Raw genomic sequence first — 18,950 nt, forward strand, 5'->3', positions numbered from 1 at the left:
AACGCTCTACTGCCTCACTTATGCAAAGGGGCTACGTCAACACTCTTAAGATTTCTTCTCTAAAAGTTACAACATTGTCTTCCTGACTATCGCCTCCACAACGTCGGACATTGTGCTGAGAGGCTGCTAGTATATGTCTGTTAAAATTCTGGCAATAAGCTCGCAGACTTTTATATCTAAAATGCATTACATTGCACTTGTCTATATTGATAATCTTTTTGCACGTCTCTAGCTTCTGTGCAGAGCCAACCTCTGTATTTAAACAGTCTCTGGATGCTATACTTTCAACGTATTTGGTGTCATCCGCAAATTTTGCTATCTTATATGTTAGCCTTTTACCGAGCATGTTAAGAGGCGTGTTATCGTATTAAGAGGCGTGTTGCCGTGCTAAGAGGCGTGCTGTAATGTTAAGAGGCGTGTTATCGTGTTAAGAGGCGTGCTGCCGTGCTAAGAGGCGTGTTGCCGTGTTAAGAGACATGTTGCCGTGGTAAGTCGCGTGTTGCCGTGTTAGGGATGACACGGGCGCCGGCTGGTGGTCGAGAAGTGCGTATCATGAGGAGTGTTTGTGTAGGTCTGGGCAGCGTCTCCGGAGTTCTGTGTATATATGGTAATTCCTCTACACTACTATTGCCACCACCAGCAGAGGGCACCATCATCAGAGGAAACCACTACCAGAGGGCACCACAGGGTACCATCACCAAAAGGCACCACCAACAAAGGGCACCACCAGCACCACATGTCTGGGGAAGGAGACGGAACCTGCCCCATCTCTGATGTTTTTTCCCTGGAATGGAAGGGTTAGGTGTCCCTTGGATGGAAGAGAGGGGTGTCCCTAGGATGGATGAGCGAGGTGTCCCTGGGATGGATGAGCGAGGTGTCCCTGGGATGGATGAGCGAGGTGTCCCTGGGATGGATGAGCGAGGTGTCCCTGGGATGGAAGAGCGAGGTGTCCCTGGGAATAAAACACACAAACCTGGCTCTTGGGACGGCCACTAACCTGTACTATGCCTGTGAGCTATTTCAAAGGTCTCTCTACCCTGGCACCAGAGGCAGTCTTCTTGACAACCACTCTGTTGACAACACTACAATCCGTACAAGCGTGACATGAACTAAGAACATGACAAACCTCCAAGTTGAGAGTCTTCCAGTGGGCCACTGACAACAATATAGTGTTCAGAGAGTATAAGTTTCAGTTACTCTGTCACGGCAAGACTGGGGAAATAAAGACTAGAACGGAGTATAAAACAAACTCGAATCATTCAATAGTGTGTTAAGACTAATGTAAGAGACCTGGGAGTAATTATGTCAGATATTTCCTTCAAGGATGACAACACTGTTACTATCACCACCGCCAGGAAAAAGATAGGCTGGATAATCAGAACCTTCAAAACAAGAAATGTCAAGCCAATGATGACACTTTTAAAGTCATTTGTCCTCTAGAGTACTGCTGTACTCTTAAGAGATCCATTCATGTCAGGCGAAACTACAAACCATCTTCACAGCTCGCATAGATTCAATTAAGCATCTATACTACTGGGAACGTTTGAAGTTCTTCTATCTGTACTCCCTGGAGCATAGGCGAGAGATGCATTATAATCTACACTTGGAATATTTTTAGAATTGGTCCCAAACCTGCACACAAAAGTCGCTCCACCAAAGAAACAGGCTTGACAGTAAAGAAAAACTAACTAAATGTAAAGGGGCATTACCAAGAGACCCCTGGCTGTCTTGATCAGGCCATCCACCTGGAGGCCTGGTCTAGGACTTGACTGTGAGGGCGTTGACCCTCGGAACAATCTCCAGGTACACACACCCACACCTGACACACTCACACTTGACCCACATCCACACCTGACACACCACTACATCCCTATTCTCCCTGATCCAAACGAAGGGGGGATAGATGATGGGAAAAGAGGGGAGGAGAGAAGACGGGTGGGGGAGAGGAGAAGAGGGGTGGAGGGGGAAGAGGGGTGGGAGGAAAGGGTAAGGTGGGTGTGAATACTATTAAATTAAGGACAATGGCTGGGCGGAACAATGGAAGCATCAGTATGCTGAGATGGTCTGCCCAGCCTCCCTAACCCAGGGTGGTGGGCGGGCAAGAGGTGGGTGCTGGAGGGGTGCAAGTGATGGGTGGGTGGTAGAGGAGAGCAACTGATGGGTGGATGGTAGAAGAGCAACTGATGGGTGGATGGTATGAGAGCAACTGATGGGTGGATGGTAGAAGAGCAACTGATGGGTGGATGGTAGAAGAGCAACTGATGGGTGGATGGTATGAGAGCAACTGATGGGTGGATGGTATGAGAGCAACTGATGGGTAGATGGTAGGAGAGCAACTGTCACAGCCTGGTTGATCTGGCACTTGGTGAAGATACTTGTCCAGTTTCCTCTTGAAGACTTCTACACTTGTCCCAGCAGTGTTTCTGGTATCTTCTGATAAGATATCAAATAGTCTGGGACAACGAATTAGACATATACAACATTTCAGATATCTTTGTAGACGTTTCGCCATCCAGTGGTTTTATCAATAAAATACATAGACATAACCTGAAGACTGTAGAAATATATACAGAAGACGAGGCAATGAGTTCCTCAGGCTAGGAGCAGGTGTTAAACACCGTAGCGTTGAAGAATCTGAAGTGAAGGCAGAAGACTGGTGCTTATATACTGAAGTCAGATGAGGTGCAGCAGATGAAGGTATTGCCACTGGTAGGAGGGATTCCCTAATAGAAGTAGGTCATGCCCAAGAGCTGAGCCAGGAATAGCCAAGTAGGTTATGGAGACGTCCTCTGTACCAAGATTCCATGATGTTGCCGTGTCTGAAAAGTTGTATATCAATGGAATACAATACCGACAAGATGATGAATTAGACTTGTGCAACATCTGGCTATCTTTAATTTGTAGACAATACCTTCGCCTGCCCCCAACTCTTCTGACTCCAGTATATAAGCATCAGTCTCCCTGCCCTGTGCTTCAGATTCAACACTATGGTGCTTATCACGTGCTACAACAATATGTACCATGTTTAACGAGGATAAGTTTCATTTGCTATGGAAGAACAGAGGAAATAAATTACGTATAGGGCAAACTCAAATAATTCAACAGAGCTCAAGTTCCATTTACGAGACTTTGTAGTAATTATATCATATCTTGCCTTCCAGAATCACAACAATGTTGCCATCGCGATCACACAGAAAATGATACCTGCCTACCTGGAGTCTACCTGGAGTCTACCTGGAGGGTATTCCGGGATCAACGCCCCCGCGGCCCGGTCCACGACCAGGCCTCCCGGTGGATCAGGGCCTGATCAACCAGACTGTTACTGCTGGCCGCACGTAGCCCAACGTACGAACGACAGCCCGGCTGATCCGGCACCAACTTTAAGTATCTGTCCAGTTCCCTCTTGAAGGCAGCCAGGGACCTACTGGTAATTCCCCTTTTGCATGGTGGGAGGCTGTTGAACAGTCTTGGGCCCCGGACACTTATGGTGTTTTCTATTTTTGTACCAATGGCGCCCCTATTTTTCATTAGGAGTATTTTGCACCGCCTGCCCAGTCTTTTACTTTCGTAGGGAGTGATTTGTGTGTGCAGATTCAGGACCATTCCTTTTAGGATTTTACAGGTGTAAATTATATTATATATATATATATATATATATATATATATATATATATATATATATATATATATATATATATATCTCGGATGGATAACCAGAACTTTTCTCGACACGAGATGCTGAGCCAATGATGATACTCTAAGTCACCTTTTACCTCCAAGCTGGAATACTGCTGTATACTAACCGCCCCGTTCAAGACAGACGAGACTGCTGAACTGGAAAACAAAACCTTCACTGCTTGTATACAGTCAAACATCTGAGCTACTGGAAACACCTGAAGTCTCCAACATAAGCGAGAAAGGTACCTCATAATCTGCACCTAGAAAATCCTGGAGGAACTGACCCTAAACACGAACACTGAAATCACTGCGTATGACAACAAGAGACTCGGCAGACGGTGCAAAATACGTCCACTAAAAAGCTGGGTCGAGACGAGTATATTACGAGAGAAATGTCGGAGGTCTCCGACTCTTCAAAGTCCTCCCTCCGCGCATAAGGAAAGTTAACAACAAACCTCTGGTTGTCTTCAAGAGGGAACTCGACAAATTCCTCAAATCAGTTCCTGAGCAGCCGGGCTGTGGTTTGTGCGTTGGACTGCGTGCAGTTAGCAATAACAGCCTGACTGAGGGAGTGTAGGTATGGGAGCGTGGGTACGGGAGTGTAGGTACGGGAGTGTAGGTACGGGAGTGTAGGTATGGGAGTGTAGGTATGGGAGTGTAGGTATGGGAGTGTGGGTACTGGAGTTTAGGTACGGGAGTGTGGGTACGGGAGTGTGGGTACGGGAGTGTAGGTACGGGAGTGTAGGTACGGGAGTGTAGGTATGGGAGTGTGGGTACTGGAGTTTAGGTACGGGAGTGTGGGTACGGGAGTAGGTACAGGAGTGTAGGTACGGGAGTGTAGGTACGGGAGTAGGTACGGGAGTAGGTACGGGAGTGTAGGTACGGGAGTGTAGGTACGGGAGTGTAGGTACGGGAGTGTAGGTACAGGAGTGTAGGTACGGGAGTGTAGGTACAGGACTGTAGGTACGGGAGTGTAGGTACAGGAGTGTAGGTACGGGAGTGTAGGTACGGGAGTGTAGGTACGGGAGTAGGTACAGGAGTGTAGGTACGGGAGTGTAGGTACGGGAGTAGGTACAGGAGTGTAGGTACGGGAGTGTAGGTACGGGAGTGTAGGTACGGGAGTGTAGGTACAGGAGTGTAGGTACGGGAGTGTAGGTACAGGAGTGTAGGTACGGGAGTGTAGGTACGGGAGTGTAGGTACGGGAGTGTAGGTACGGGAGTGTAGGTACGGGAGTGTAGGTACGGGAGTAGGTACAGGAGTGTAGGTACGGGAGTGTGGGTGGTAATATGTCAGGACTCTCAAGGTGCTTCCATTGAAGTGTCACTCAACCTCTCCTCCTCCTCCCCCCCATCCTCCTCTTCCTCCCCCCGTCCTCCTCTTCCTCCTCCTCCTCTCCCCGTCCTCCTCTTCCTCCCCCCGTCCTCCTTCTCCTCCTCCTCCTACCCCCCCGTCCTCCTTCTCCTCCTCCTCCTACCCCCCCGTCCTCCTCCTCCTCTTCTTCCTCCTACCCCCCCGTCCTCCACCTCCTACCCCCCCGTCCTCCTCCTGGATTACGACAGGGAAGCACATTTAGCTTTTGTTGGCAGTGTTCATATAGAAGATGGTGGCAGCACACTGCGGATGTATCGCCAGAGTCTGGAGAAGTTGTAGCAGGTTGCAGAGAGGTACTCACCGTTCCTAGCAGCGGTGGCTGCTGCGCTGTGCAACACCACCATCACTAACACCAACAAGGTGTAACTGTTACTGCTTCTCCACCGCCTTCTGCTGCTGTGGGTCGTCATCCTGCTACTGCTGCAGGTGGTGGATGTCTTGAAGGGAGTCATATGTACTGCGTCTTGCTTCACCTGCCCACCATGGCCACCTGAAGGACAAACAAAAACAATAAACGTTGTGGTTTCTTCAGTGTGTATGGCTGCACAATATATGATTAAACAGTGTGGGTTGTTACACATTTGCAACTGTTGAACAACACATATTTGCAACGCTTAAGTTATCTTTATTGCCAAAACGTTTAGTCTGTACAATAGGCTTCTTCAGTTAAATACATGTGAATGTAACACTGAGGACAGTACGTGTAGTTTTGAGGTGATCAGTGTGTCACAGACAGGGCCGCGGGGGCGCTGACCATCGCAATATTCCCCAGATAAACCGATCCTGTCCAAACTACTGCTGCTTACTGTTGTATTCATCTGTATTCGACTGAAGAAGCCTGTGGTGCAGGCGTAACTTTTTTTTTTGCAATAAGGATACTCCTGTTGCAAGTGTGTCTTGTTTATCAACATGTGGATATTGTACACCTTCAATAAATGGATCTGCAGTTGTTCTTATAACTACACTCAAAAGTGTTTTGGTATCCCGTTTTAAGTGTCTGGTTGATCATTTATATTTAATTTAGGTTTACAAACTAAGAATGGCTGGTGAGGGGATGAACTGCTCTGGTGAATAATAAAGAAGCAAAAGTTCTGCCGGAGGTACGAATTTTGTATACACCTTTGATATACCCTTGATGGGTTTCGAGTGTGTTTCTACTCCCGGAGCCTGGCCATGTATGGAAGCTTGAAGCACTTGAGGGGATCATCGCCCCAGCGACTCCACCCCCAGCCAGGCCTAGTTGTTTGGCAACGAATCATAAAACAATTTTTAAAACAAACTAAATTCTAACATGGGAAAATTCTTAGGGGTACACCTTGACTGTACAACAAGAAAATTTTCTACACTGTGGGCATTCTGTCAGTAATACACTACTTTGTTAACACCACAAATAAAATACTCATTCGGTACTCTCTTTATGCCAAACTGGTCCAGTATTTAATGTCAAATATGGTAAGCTACTGTGTATCTATGGTTTTTTTTTTCCAACATACCAACAGCCTCCCGTGCAGTCGCTCATGTCCTGATCTAACCTATTATTAAAGCTACTTAATGTTTTAACTTTAACGATGCTCCTCTCGGAGATAAATGGTATAAAATACAGACTTGATGGAAGAGAGAACGTTTCGCTCACACAGTAGGCTTTTTCAAATGACTTTTTTATATTATATTAAACAGTAAAGAGGCAGAGAGTCAAGCAGAGGCTCTGAGGAACCTCGTTAGGATTTAATGGCTCGAGTTACCTTCACACCTAACGTTACACACCCACCCACCTAACCCTCTTACACACCATATTAACACTCATCTGTAATTTAGTGTATATACCCAGGTGTATCCCATGGGGAAATGGAAAAGAGTTCTTCCTCCGTAAGCTACGCATGTCGTAAGAGGTGACTAAAATGCCGCGACCAAGGGGCTAGTAACCCCTTCTCCTGCAGATGAATGGTTCAGAGAACCGACACGTTGTTAAATTAGACACAGGTGCAACTCTTGGGTATCTTTATTGAGGATACGTTTCGCCACACAGTGGCTTCACATAGGACAAATGTGACACCACCTACGACTGCTGCACCTCTCCTGCCTACGGTTTACAAGCTGCTTCTCTGCACATATGCCGTATTCTATTCAAGATTGATGGACTGACCACATCGACTCAAGGTTGAGGGACTGATTACCTCATTCTCCTCCTGTTCTTCAAGTTTCTCCTATGTATGGATTGATGAAGCCACTGTGTGGCGAAACGTTTCCTCAATAAAGATACCCAAGAGTTGCACCTATGTCTAATTTAACAACCCCTTCTCCTGTATACATTACTAACTTTAAAAAGAAAAACTTCCATTCTTTTCAGGTCACCCTGCCTCGGTGGGATACAGCCGGTTCGTTGAAAAAACACCAGGTGCATCTTGCAATGTAAAAACACTGAGGTGTATCTTGCAATTATATAGACCGAGTGGATTTTGTGTAAACACAATGAGGTTTGTCACCGAGTGTAGAAGACCCGGACCGAGGATGACCTGGCCAACCTACCTGTACTAGAGTGCTTAATAACTATTTACATCAATATTTCAGAAATACAAGTGCTTGTAGTTCAGATGTAGGTGGATGATAGCCTTACAGTGCCAGTAGAGGTGAATCACTCACCACTGACGTGACACGTCATGACTGAGATATACCTTTACCTTCGATATACCTTTGATGAGTTCCGAGAGTTTTTCTACTCCCGGAGCCCGGCCATGAGTCAGGCTCGTCTGGTGTTTACCTGGTCAACCAGGCTGTTGTTGCTGTTGGAGGCCCGTTGACCCACATATCCATCACAGCCTGGTTGATCTGGCACCTAGTGAAGATATATGTCCATTTTCCTCCTGAAGACTTGTACACTTGTCCCAGCAGTGTTTCTGATATCTTCTGGTAAAATGTTCATTAGTCTGGGGCCACGATACAGCATTCCCTTATTGTACCCACTGGACCCCTGCTTTTCACAGGGTTTATTTTGAACTTCCTGCCTTCACGATTGACGTGACACGTCATGACCAAGGTGTCTGGCATAACACGTTTGGTAAAGCGGTAGCTGAACAACACCAGGAAACGTTGCAATGTACACACGCATCAATGGTGGTGGTAGACTGGGCTACCTGACGTACGTAACAACATAAATACATAAACGCTGGACGATCAAGACCTGCTCAACTAGGTTACTACTGCTGGCCGCACGTAGTCCAACGTACAAACCACAGCATCGATTTGAGGAACTTGTCCAGTTGTCTCTTGAAGACAGCCAGAGGTTTGTTGGTAATTCCCCGTTTGAGAAATGGTATGGTGATACCGACAAGATGTGGAAAAAGACGCTTATGTGCAGTTCAGGAAACGTTTCGCCACGAGTGGCTAAGTCCTACTACAAAGTAACTAAGAAAAAAGAGTTTTTCTCGACGTTCTCCTACTCACAGGTGAAAACAGACTTTTTTTTAAAGTCTACCGTAAACCTACATACAAGAACGATCCTCTACATTTCTTCTCTCACCATGACACCAGAACTAAAAGAGGGGTAGTTATAGGCTTCTTTCTGACAGCTTGCAGAATTTCAAGTCCATAGTTCCTCGAGGAAGAATGCACATACATTACAAATTCTTTTAGTTCGCTACACTTCCCCCTACACTTGATACTTGAATGTAGGAAACGTGCGACGCTCATCTTCAACAAGACTAACACCAATCCAGTTGAAGGAAAGCCTCCAAGTTATATCGTTTTACCAGTCATCGACATTGCAACTAACGTTCCTAAAATACTTGACAGAAAACTTTCTAAAATACTCACCAGCTCCTCAACTGCAGGAGTATACACTATACCATGTGGGGTTGTGACAAAGTATATGTGGGAGAAACAGCCAGATCTCCGGATATTAGGATCAGGGAACACAAGAACGCTCTGCAACCGTGTTGACCGTAGAAACGTGTGTTCAACACAGGGTAGATGCTGGACACCTCATGAAATTCACCGAGGCAAAGATTTAAGAAGGCGAAAGTGCATATAAGTTGTCCTAACTGCTGCCAGTAACACTATCCATCAAAAGTCCGGAAGTTACACTATACCTAAATTGCTAATCAACGGGATAATACCCATTCTGGAAACCGTTGTAACATGATGCTGACAGATCCTTCTCAAACTCAATCCATCTCACCACAATTCTACTACTACTACTACTACCACCACCACCACGACTACTACCCACGCGACCTTCCACCTGACTTCTGTCACTATATATACTCTTTTTTCTTAGTTGCTCTGTATTAAGAATGAAAGAGCCACTCTGGCGAAATGTTTCCTTTAATAAATGTCCTGAACTGTACATAAGTGTCTTTTTCCACAATTCCCCGTTTGCATGGAAGAAGGGCGTTGAAGAGTCGAGGACCTCCGACACTCGTCGACTACTTCCTTAGTGTACTTGTCGCAACTCTGCTTTCTAGTGGTGTTCTCCACCATCTGCCAAGTCTCGTGTTGCCATACCGAGTGATTTCAGTGTTCCGGTTTGGGACCAGTCCAAGATTTCCCAGGTGTATATTATGTACCTTTCGCGAATACGTTCCATGGAACACAGTGTAAGGCATCTCAAGTGTTCCCAATAGTTCAGATGCTTGACTGAGTGTATACGAGCAGTGAAAGTTCTTCACATATTTTCCAGCTCAGTAATATTGCCTTCCATGAAGGACGCCGTCAGCATACAACAGTATTCCAGCCTGGAGAGCCCAAGTGACTTGAGTATCATTGGCTCCGTGGCCGGACAGATGGCTGACAGACATTTCACCAACGAACATTTCACCGACGGACATTTGACCGAACGGACATTTCACCGAACAGACACTTGGCCGAACGGATATTTGACCAAACGGACATTTCGCCAAATGTCGGATATCTGGGTTAGGTTAGGACAGGTTAGGATACGTTACTTTGACTCACGAAATCGTAATGACACGATTGGTTAGAATAGGTTTGGTTAGGTTAGGTTATCCGATATTCGGTGAAATGTCCGTTCGGCCATCTGTCCGGTAGTCATTGACTATCTCTTGTTTCGAAAATTCTAATTGTCCAGCCTATTATCTTCGTCGCGGCAGCAGTGGCAACATTGTTGCTGTGAATCTTGAATGTGACATCTTCTGACATCATTACTCCTAAGTCTCGCATATGGGACGTTGGCTCTACTGCATGATTTGAGTTTCTCTACTCTATTAGTTTCTGGATTTCCTTCATTCTTCCAGAGCAGAGCAGATGTACATTGTAACACTATATCAAGGGATGTTCTATTTTACATTGCAACATTACATCGTCGTAACACGACATTCACTTACGTTGTAATTTAACCTTGCGTCAGGTACATTACGCTACGCATCATTACGGAGATACAGGTGAGAGAGGCGCCGGGGTGAGCACGGTGGACCTAGCTCACCATCACCCTGGCTAACACACAAATAAACCCACTGGTTGCCCACAACCCACCATGAATAAACCCAGGTAAGCCCACCATGCCACCCACTTATGTTACCCTTCTCACTTACACCAGTGGCATGACATGTTGTATAGCTGACACGAATGATCAGGAGGCCTGGTCTGGGAGCAGGCCTGGTCTGGGAGCAGGCTCGCGGAGCGTGACCCCCAGAACAGTCTTTAGGTAAACACGTGCTGCAAAATAAGCATTTATTGGGACATCGTTTCGCTCTCTGTAGAGAGTTAAGTTACGAGTTGACGGTGTGAAACTTCGGTCCTGCAAAAACTTGGTTCTACTAACGTGTGTTTTTTGTCTTCTTGTTCACATCAGAGGTTGTCTTCCTCGTCCACCAGACTATTGAGGCTTACACTTCGCACTCTGGGTACCACAGGCTGGCTGAACATTAAGGCATGTTAAAAGTCTATCACAATAGTGACGTCATCTAAAGTCAGCCCAACACATCCCTCAGCTCGCTGCCCTCAGCAACCAAACAACGTCGAGGAATGGGTCGCACTGTATATCTTACACACACACACACACACACACACACACACACACACACACACACACACATGTGTGATGAATGGTTTGAAAAACCGACAAGTTGAAGATTGAGACACTTATGCAACATATGGGAATCTTTATTCAGGAAACGTTTCGCCACACAGTGGCTTCATCAGTCCAATACAAAGCAGAAAGGCGTAAGGAGAGGAGGAGTTTGAGGTAATCAGTCCCTCAGCCTGGAGTCGATGTGTTCAGTCCATCAATCTTGTACAATGTACAATCTTCACACACACACACGTACACGTACACACACGTACACGTACACACACACACACACACACACACACACACACACACACACACACACACACACACCAAATCTGAACTTAACGGTTGTCACATAAAACTTTTCAGAGGTATATATCATTAAGCTATAATTAAGAAGTGACAACCACCATCCAACTATTGTATACATTTGTAAATTCTGTTATAAAAGTGTGGGCCAGTGGTACGACAGCAGCAACAGCCTGGCTGACCTTTACTGCACATAAGTTCCATCAAACACCTCAACTACTGGGAACGCCTGGAAGCACTTGACTTGTATTCACTGGAGCGCAGGCGAGAGAGATATATCATAATCTATACTTGGAAAATCCTAGAAGGAATGGTCCCGAATCTGCACACACAAATCACTCCCTACGAAAGTAAAAGACTGGGCAGGCGAGGCAAAATACCCCCAATGAAAAGTAGGGGCATCACTGGTACACTAAGAGAAAACACAATAATAGTCCGGGGTCCAAGACTGTTCAACAGCCTCCCATCAAGCATAAGGTGAATAACCAATAGGCCCCTGGCTGCCTTCAAGATGGCGGATCATCCGGGCTGTGGTTCGTACGTTGGAATACGTAGGCTGGAATACTGCTGTACATTAACATCTCCGTGCAAAGCAGGTGAAACTGCAGATCTAGAGTGTGTACAGAGAACCTTCACTGCACGTTCAACAGCCTCCCACCAAGCATAAGGGGAATTAATAATAAACCCCTGGCTGCCTTCAAGACAGAGCTGGACAGATACCTAAAGTCAGTGCCGGATCAGCAGGGCTGTGGTTCGTTCGTTGGACTGCGTGCGGCCAGCAGTAACAGCCTGGTTGATCAGGTCCGGATCCACCGGGAGGCCTGGTCGTGGACCGGACCGAGGGGGCGTTGATCCCCGGAATAACTTCCAGGTAGACTCCAGGTAGGTAGGCACGCAGTTAACAAGCCTGGTCCAGGGCCGGGCTGAGGGTGTAGCAAAGCTCTTGGAGACCATCAGTTATATAACAAAGTTAAAATAACAAGTGTTACCACAAGACTTAGACAAAAAAAAAAACTGTAATAATATACATTACACGACTTGCACAAGATCACTTGTAACAATGTACACAATTCTGAGAATTATCCCTGGATTTTAAATAGTAATATTGGTTATTAACTATTACTGAGCTACACAATGTACACAGTACCAAGTCACGGTACACTGGTAAAGTTGAGTACAATATACTTACAGTGATTTCAGAGTATTTTCAAGTTTCTTTTCTAACTGGGTAGCTTGTCTCGTTACCGGACCGAGGATCGAGCCTTAAGCCTGAGGGGGTACCCAGTATTCCTCAAAACTCCACGTAAAATCCAACTCAAAACACCAAAAACTAGGTACTCTCCCTGAGACGGTCCAAGACACACTGCCCTGGATTCTGTGCCCTGGACACCACACTATCCTTACCCCCCCCTACCATGGGACAAGTGTCACCTATCCCTCACAGGATTGGAGGGCGACGCGTCCATAGTTGACCATACATCCGGCGAGCCTGCCACCATGATTGGTCCACTCTAAAAATAGTGTCAAGTCGCTAGTGTCCTTGTTGGGGTGTGAAGCCCCTCGGGGCGTGCCCAGCCTCACCACAGGAAGCTCATCCGGAAGTAAGGATTAATGGAGTCTCCAAGAAACATCCGGAGGCTGCCGCCAGCCTCTTCCTGCCGCTTGCCGCTTCCAGTCTTCACGACCACCACCACCTCTCTTCCGCCTCCCTCCCTCCCGTGTCCTATATCAGCTATGTCGACCCTCCACCATAACCACCTCCCCGTGTGTCCTATATCCGCTATATCGACCCTCTACCGTGTCCACTCTTCCCCGTGTTCTTTTAATTAATTTAATAATAATATCTTTATTTACTACAAGTACATGTACAAGGTATACAGTCCTAGCTGACATCAATGACATACTACTATATAGAAAGCCACTTATTATGCAGAACATTTCAGGCAAGTTAGGTCGGTTTTGTCCCAGGATGCGACCCACACCAGTCGACTAACACCCAGGTACCCATTTTACTGATGGGTGAACAGGGACAGCAGGTGTCTTATGGAAACACGTCCCTAATGTTTTCCAGACGTACCGGAGGAGATTCGAACTCCGGACCTCAGTGTGTGAGTTGAGTGCGCTAGCGATCGAGTTAAGAGACGTCCACAATTTAGTTTTCCGGTTTTATTTTTAACAAAATGTTAGATATGAAAAAGCAATTTCCTTCACACAACTGTTGAACCAACACAGTTTGATGCAGCTTCACGGGTGTCTGACCTCAGCAGCCTCAATATGTGCACCTCAAGTCCACCAATTTATTCCACCTTACTGGCCAGCACATTTGCTGCGACCTTTCCAATGTTATCATTTATGCTATCACTGAGTGTTTCAATATATTTTATTCTGTCATCTGGAAAAACACTCCTTCACACACACACACCAGAAATTTCAAGACCAGGGAAGAGGTGGGGTCATTTGATAAGGTCAACGCACCCTGTACGCAGAGAACTGTTAAATCGGTTCAGGCACAGGTACACAAACACAAGTACAATTATCATACATAGTGTAAATTACCTAAGATAACCCAAAAAATCAGACAAAGTGACTTACTTATTGCAAAGGATATGAAATGTTTGAAATCAGAAATGTACTTAATGGACACGCGTATGACATCTACTGGAGAATTATTCTCTGGTTGTAGTGTGAAGTCTGTCTGGTGTAATATTACTAAGGAAGCAACCAGAGACAGCTGGTCACAACTCTCCCGTCAACCAGACTACAACCATCCAATGATGAACAATTCTTCCCCCCCCCCTTACCTGGAGTACACATGGAGAGGGTTTCGGGGGTTAATGCCCCCGCGGCCCGATCCATGACCAGGCCTAGTGGTGGATCAGAGCCTGATCAACCAGGCTATTACTGCTAGCCGCACGTAAACCGAAGTACAAGCCACAGCCCTGCTGGGAGGCAGTTGAACAGTCTTGGACCCCTGGCACTCATTGTGTTGTCTCTTAGCGTACTCGTGGAGCCCCTGTTTTATACTGGGGGGATGTTGCATCTCCTGCCGAGCCCTATACTTTCGTAGGGAATGATTTTCGGGTGCAGATTTGGGACTAGTCTCTCTAGGATTTTCCAAGTGTATATTATCATGCATCTTTCTCGCCTGCGTTCTAGGGAGTACAAATCAATGGACTTCAACCGTTTCCAGTAATTTAGGTGCTTTATCGTACTCATACATGCCGTGAAAGTCCTCTGTATATTCTCAGTCTGTAATTTCACCAGCCTTGAAAGGGGCAGTTAGTGTACAGCAATATTCCAGCCTAGAGAGAACAATTTGAAGAGAATCGTGGGCTTCGAATCTCTAGTTTTGAAGGTTGTCATTAACCTTCCAGTCAGTCAGTCCAGTATACTCATGACATACCTGTGACACACCTGTGCCCAATATCGAGGGTTCATCTACTCAGCCTGGGGTCTGGTCTTCCTTTTTTCCTGTTTAACCAGCCTGTTGCTCTTGCTGGCCCACACAGTCATCACAGCCAGGCTGATATGACACAGGTCGCCAGCAAGTCATAAAGTTAGACGAAAATATGGACAATAAGCCAGTGTGTGCCTAGGACCGAGAAAACACCACCACTAGTCAATTACAGCTATTTTTCATTTAATTTTTCAATTGCACAACTCAAGTTCTGGCATTTGATTTTCCATCTTCCAATACCTTGTTTTGCCATTATTGGTTGGTTACCTCTATACAGAACCTTCATACTTTTCAAGATGCCGTGGGCACAATAAGGGAACGCTGTATCAACATCCGTGGTCCCAGACTATTCAACATCTTACACAAATAACCCGCACATAGGAGAGAGAACGACGTTTCGGTCCGACTTAACCATTTGCAAAGTCACACTAATAAAAAGGAGAGAAGGTGGCAGTATATATAGGCCAGCTGGCAGGGACAGGACAAGAGAGGTAGCAGTGGTAGTAGTAGAAGTGGTGGTAGTGTAAAGTAGGGAGAGTGTAAGTAAGTTTATTCAGGTATACACAAATACAGTTACATAGAATTATCATACATAGCAGCATATGTGTAGAGAACCTAGGAGAACCCAAAAAAGTCAGACAGAGTGACTTATTTCCATTGGGGTCCTTTTAAGTGGTTGGCCTATATATAGTGCCTCCTCTTTTTTCTCTTAGTGTGACTTTGTAAATGGTCCAAGTCGGACGGAAACATCGTCGTAAGGTCCTCTCTCCTGTGTGCGAGTTGTGTGTGTATTATTCCAGTAAAGGTATTGTGCCTTTTGATCTGTATTCAACATCTTACCAGAAGATGTTAGAAACACGGTTGAGACAAGTATAGAAATCTTCAAGAGGAAACTGGACAAGTATCTTCATCAGGTGCCAGATCAACCAGGTTGTGATATGTGGATCAGTGGGCAACAGCCTGGATGACCAGACAAACACCAGACGAGCCTGGTCCTAGGCCGGCCTCTGGGAGTAGAAAAACTCTCGGAACTCAAAGGTAAGAGTTTCGAGTTTTTCCACTTCCGAAGCGCAGGCTGGTAAACAAGATTGTTGCTGCTGGAGGCCCGCAGGCTCGCATATCCATCACAGCCTGGTTGATCTGACACTTGTCTGAGACCGGGCCGCGGGGGCGTTGACCCTCAGCACACACTTCAGGAAGACTCCAAGTGACCCAGGTAGGGTAGCTCGGGCACTGTATAGCTAAAAGAGATCAGGTCACAATGCGTGCTGAGAGAGTGAGAGAGAGTGAGAGAGAGAGAGAGAGAGAGAGAGAGAGAGAGAGAGAGAGAGAGAGAGAGAGAGAGAGAGAGAGAGAGAGAGAGAGAGAGAGAGAGAGAGACAATGGGAGTAACGTTTAGTTTACCACCCTGCCCTTGGTAGATGTATAATGGGTAGTAAGGGTCGAGCATCAACCAACTGCCCTCGTCAGATACGACACCCAGATAGCGTAATCAACTAATTAAAATTCAACACGTGGGCGCGCCAAACACGGGCGAAACAATTTAGCCAATCATAATGCAAAATATGAGCGCGTAAAATAATTTCCCGGGGTTATCAGAGGTTGAGGGCGGGTTGAGCTGAGGATACCCTGGGATCCTCACTCCCAAACACCTCCCACACCCGCCCACTTACTCTGGGATCCTCACTCCCAAACACCTCCCACACCCGCCCACTTACTCTGGGATCCTCACTCCCAAACACCTCCCACACCCGCCTACTAACTCCCGTCACTCCCAAACACGCCCCATACCCGCCTACTAACTCCCGTCACTCCCAAACACGCCCCATACCCGCCTACTAACTCCCGTCACTCCCAAACACGCCCCATACCCGCCTACTAACTCCTGTCACTCCCAAACACGCCCCATACCCGCCTACTAACTCCCGTCACTCCCAAACACGCCCCATACCCGCCCACTAACTCCCGTTGGGCCAAATATACATAACCCCATCCTATTGAACTTCCAGTTTTTCCCTCCGAGTCATCATATGACTAAAACCAGCGTCGGGAAACACTTGTCCTGTTTCCTGACAAACCTTACATAATCTAACCTCCCTGCCGTCAAGGTGCACTTCTCTCGCCCTGCCACCCACTTGCATCCCTGCCAGCCGTGAGTGCCACCCACCTGCATCCCTGCCAGCCCTGAGTGCCACCCACCAGCAGTCTTGCCAGCCCTAAGTGCCACCCCTGGCTGCCTTCAAGAGAGAGCTGGACAGATACCTAAAGTCAGTGCCGGATCAGCCGGGCTGTGGCTCGTACGTCGGACTGCGTGCGGCCGGCAGTAACAGCCTAGTTGATCAGGCCCTGATCCATCGGGAGGCCTGGTCATGGACCGGGCCGCGGGGGCGTTGATCCCCGGAATAACCTCCAGGTAACCCACCAACATCCCTGCCAGCCCTGATTGCCACCCACCAGCATCCCTGCCAGCCCTGAGTGCCACCCACCAACATCCCTGCCAGCCCTGAGTGCCACCCACCAACATCCCTGCCAGCCCTGAGTGCCACCCACCAGCATCCCTGCCAGCCCTGAGTGCCACCCACCAACATCCCTGCCAGCCCTGAATGCCACCCACCTGCATCCCTGCCAGCCCTGAGTGCCACCCACCAGCAGTCCTGCCAGCCCTGAGTGCCACCCACCAGCATCTCTGCCAGCCCTGAGTGCCACCCACCAACATCTCTGCCAGCCCTGAGTGCCACTCACCAACATCTCTGCCAGCCCTGACTGCCACCCACCAACATCTCTGCCAGCCCTGACTGCCACCCACCAACATCTCTGCCAGCCCTGACTGCCACCCACCAACATCTCTGCCAGCCCTGACTGCCACCCACCAACATCCCTGCCAGCCCTGACTGCCACCCACCAACATCTCTGCCAGCCCTGACTGCCACCCACCAACATCTCTGCCAGCCCTGACTGCCACCCACCAACATCTCTGCCAGCCCTGACTGCCACCCACCAGCATCCCTGCCAGCCCTGACTGCCACCCACCAGCATCCCTGCCAGCCCTGACTGCCACCCACCAGCATCCCTGCCAGCCCTGACTGCCACCCACCAGCATCCCTGCCAGCCCTGACTGCCACCCACCAGCATCCCTGCCAGCCCTGACTGCCACCCACCAGCATCCCTGCCAGCCCTGACTGCCACCCACCAACATCTCTGCCAGCCCTGACTGCCACCCACCAATATCTCTGCCAGCCCTGACTGCCACCCACCAGCATCCCTACCAGCCCTGACTGCCACCCACCAGCATCCTTGCCAGCCCTGACTGCCACCCTCCACCAACCCGGCCAGCGCTGACTGCCACCCACCAGCATCTCTGCCAGCCCTGACTGCCACCCACCACCATCCCTGCCAGCCTTGACTGCCACCCACCACCATCTCTGCCAGCCCTGACTGCCATCCACCAGCATCCCTGCCAGCCCTGACTGCCACCCACAGCATCCCTGCCAGCCCTGACTGCCACCCACCAACATCTCTGCCAGCCCTGACTGCCACCCACCAACATCTCTGCCAGCCCTGACTGCCACCCACCAGCATCCCTGCCAGCCCTGACTGCCACCCACCAGCATCTCTGCCAGCCCTGACTGCCACCCACCAACATCCCTGCCAGCCCTGACTGCCACCCACCAACATCTCTGCCAGCCCTGACTGCCACCCACCAGCATCCCTGCCAGCCCTGACTGCCACCCACCAGCATCTCTGCCAGCCCTGACTGCCACCCACCAACATCCCTGCCAGCCCTGACTGCCACCCACCAACATCTCTGCCAGCCCTGACTGCCACCTACCAGCATCCCTGCCAGCCCTGAGTGCCACCCACCAACATCCCTGCCAGCCCTGACTGCCACCCACCAACATCACTGCCAGCCCTGACTGCCACCCACCAACATCTCTGCCAGCCCTGATTGCCACCCACCAGCATCCCTGCCAGCCCTGACTGCCACCCACCAGCATCCCTGCCAGCCCTGACTGCCACCCACCAGCATCCCTGCCAGCCCTGACTGCCACCCACCAGCATCCCTGCCAGCCCTGACTGCCACCCACCAGCATCCCTGCCAGCCCTGACTG

General features: G+C 48.4%; 1 protein-coding gene across 1 annotated transcript in view; it reads right to left on the bottom strand.

The window, feature by feature from the left end:
- LOC128693385 (fibroblast growth factor receptor 4) overlaps window positions 1-18,950 on the bottom strand; it is a 144,303-nt gene that overhangs the window by 84,031 nt on the left and 41,322 nt on the right. The window contains exon 2 of the mRNA XM_070097279.1: window positions 5,352-5,540. Coding sequence (XP_069953380.1) covers window positions 5,352-5,502 — 151 coding nt within the window. The 5' untranslated portion in view covers window positions 5,503-5,540. The remainder of the gene's footprint in view (window positions 1-5,351; window positions 5,541-18,950) is intronic.

This window comes from Cherax quadricarinatus, chromosome 57 (genome assembly GCF_038502225.1).
Source record: "Cherax quadricarinatus isolate ZL_2023a chromosome 57, ASM3850222v1, whole genome shotgun sequence".
Classification (NCBI taxonomy): Eukaryota; Metazoa; Arthropoda; class Malacostraca; order Decapoda; family Parastacidae; genus Cherax; species Cherax quadricarinatus.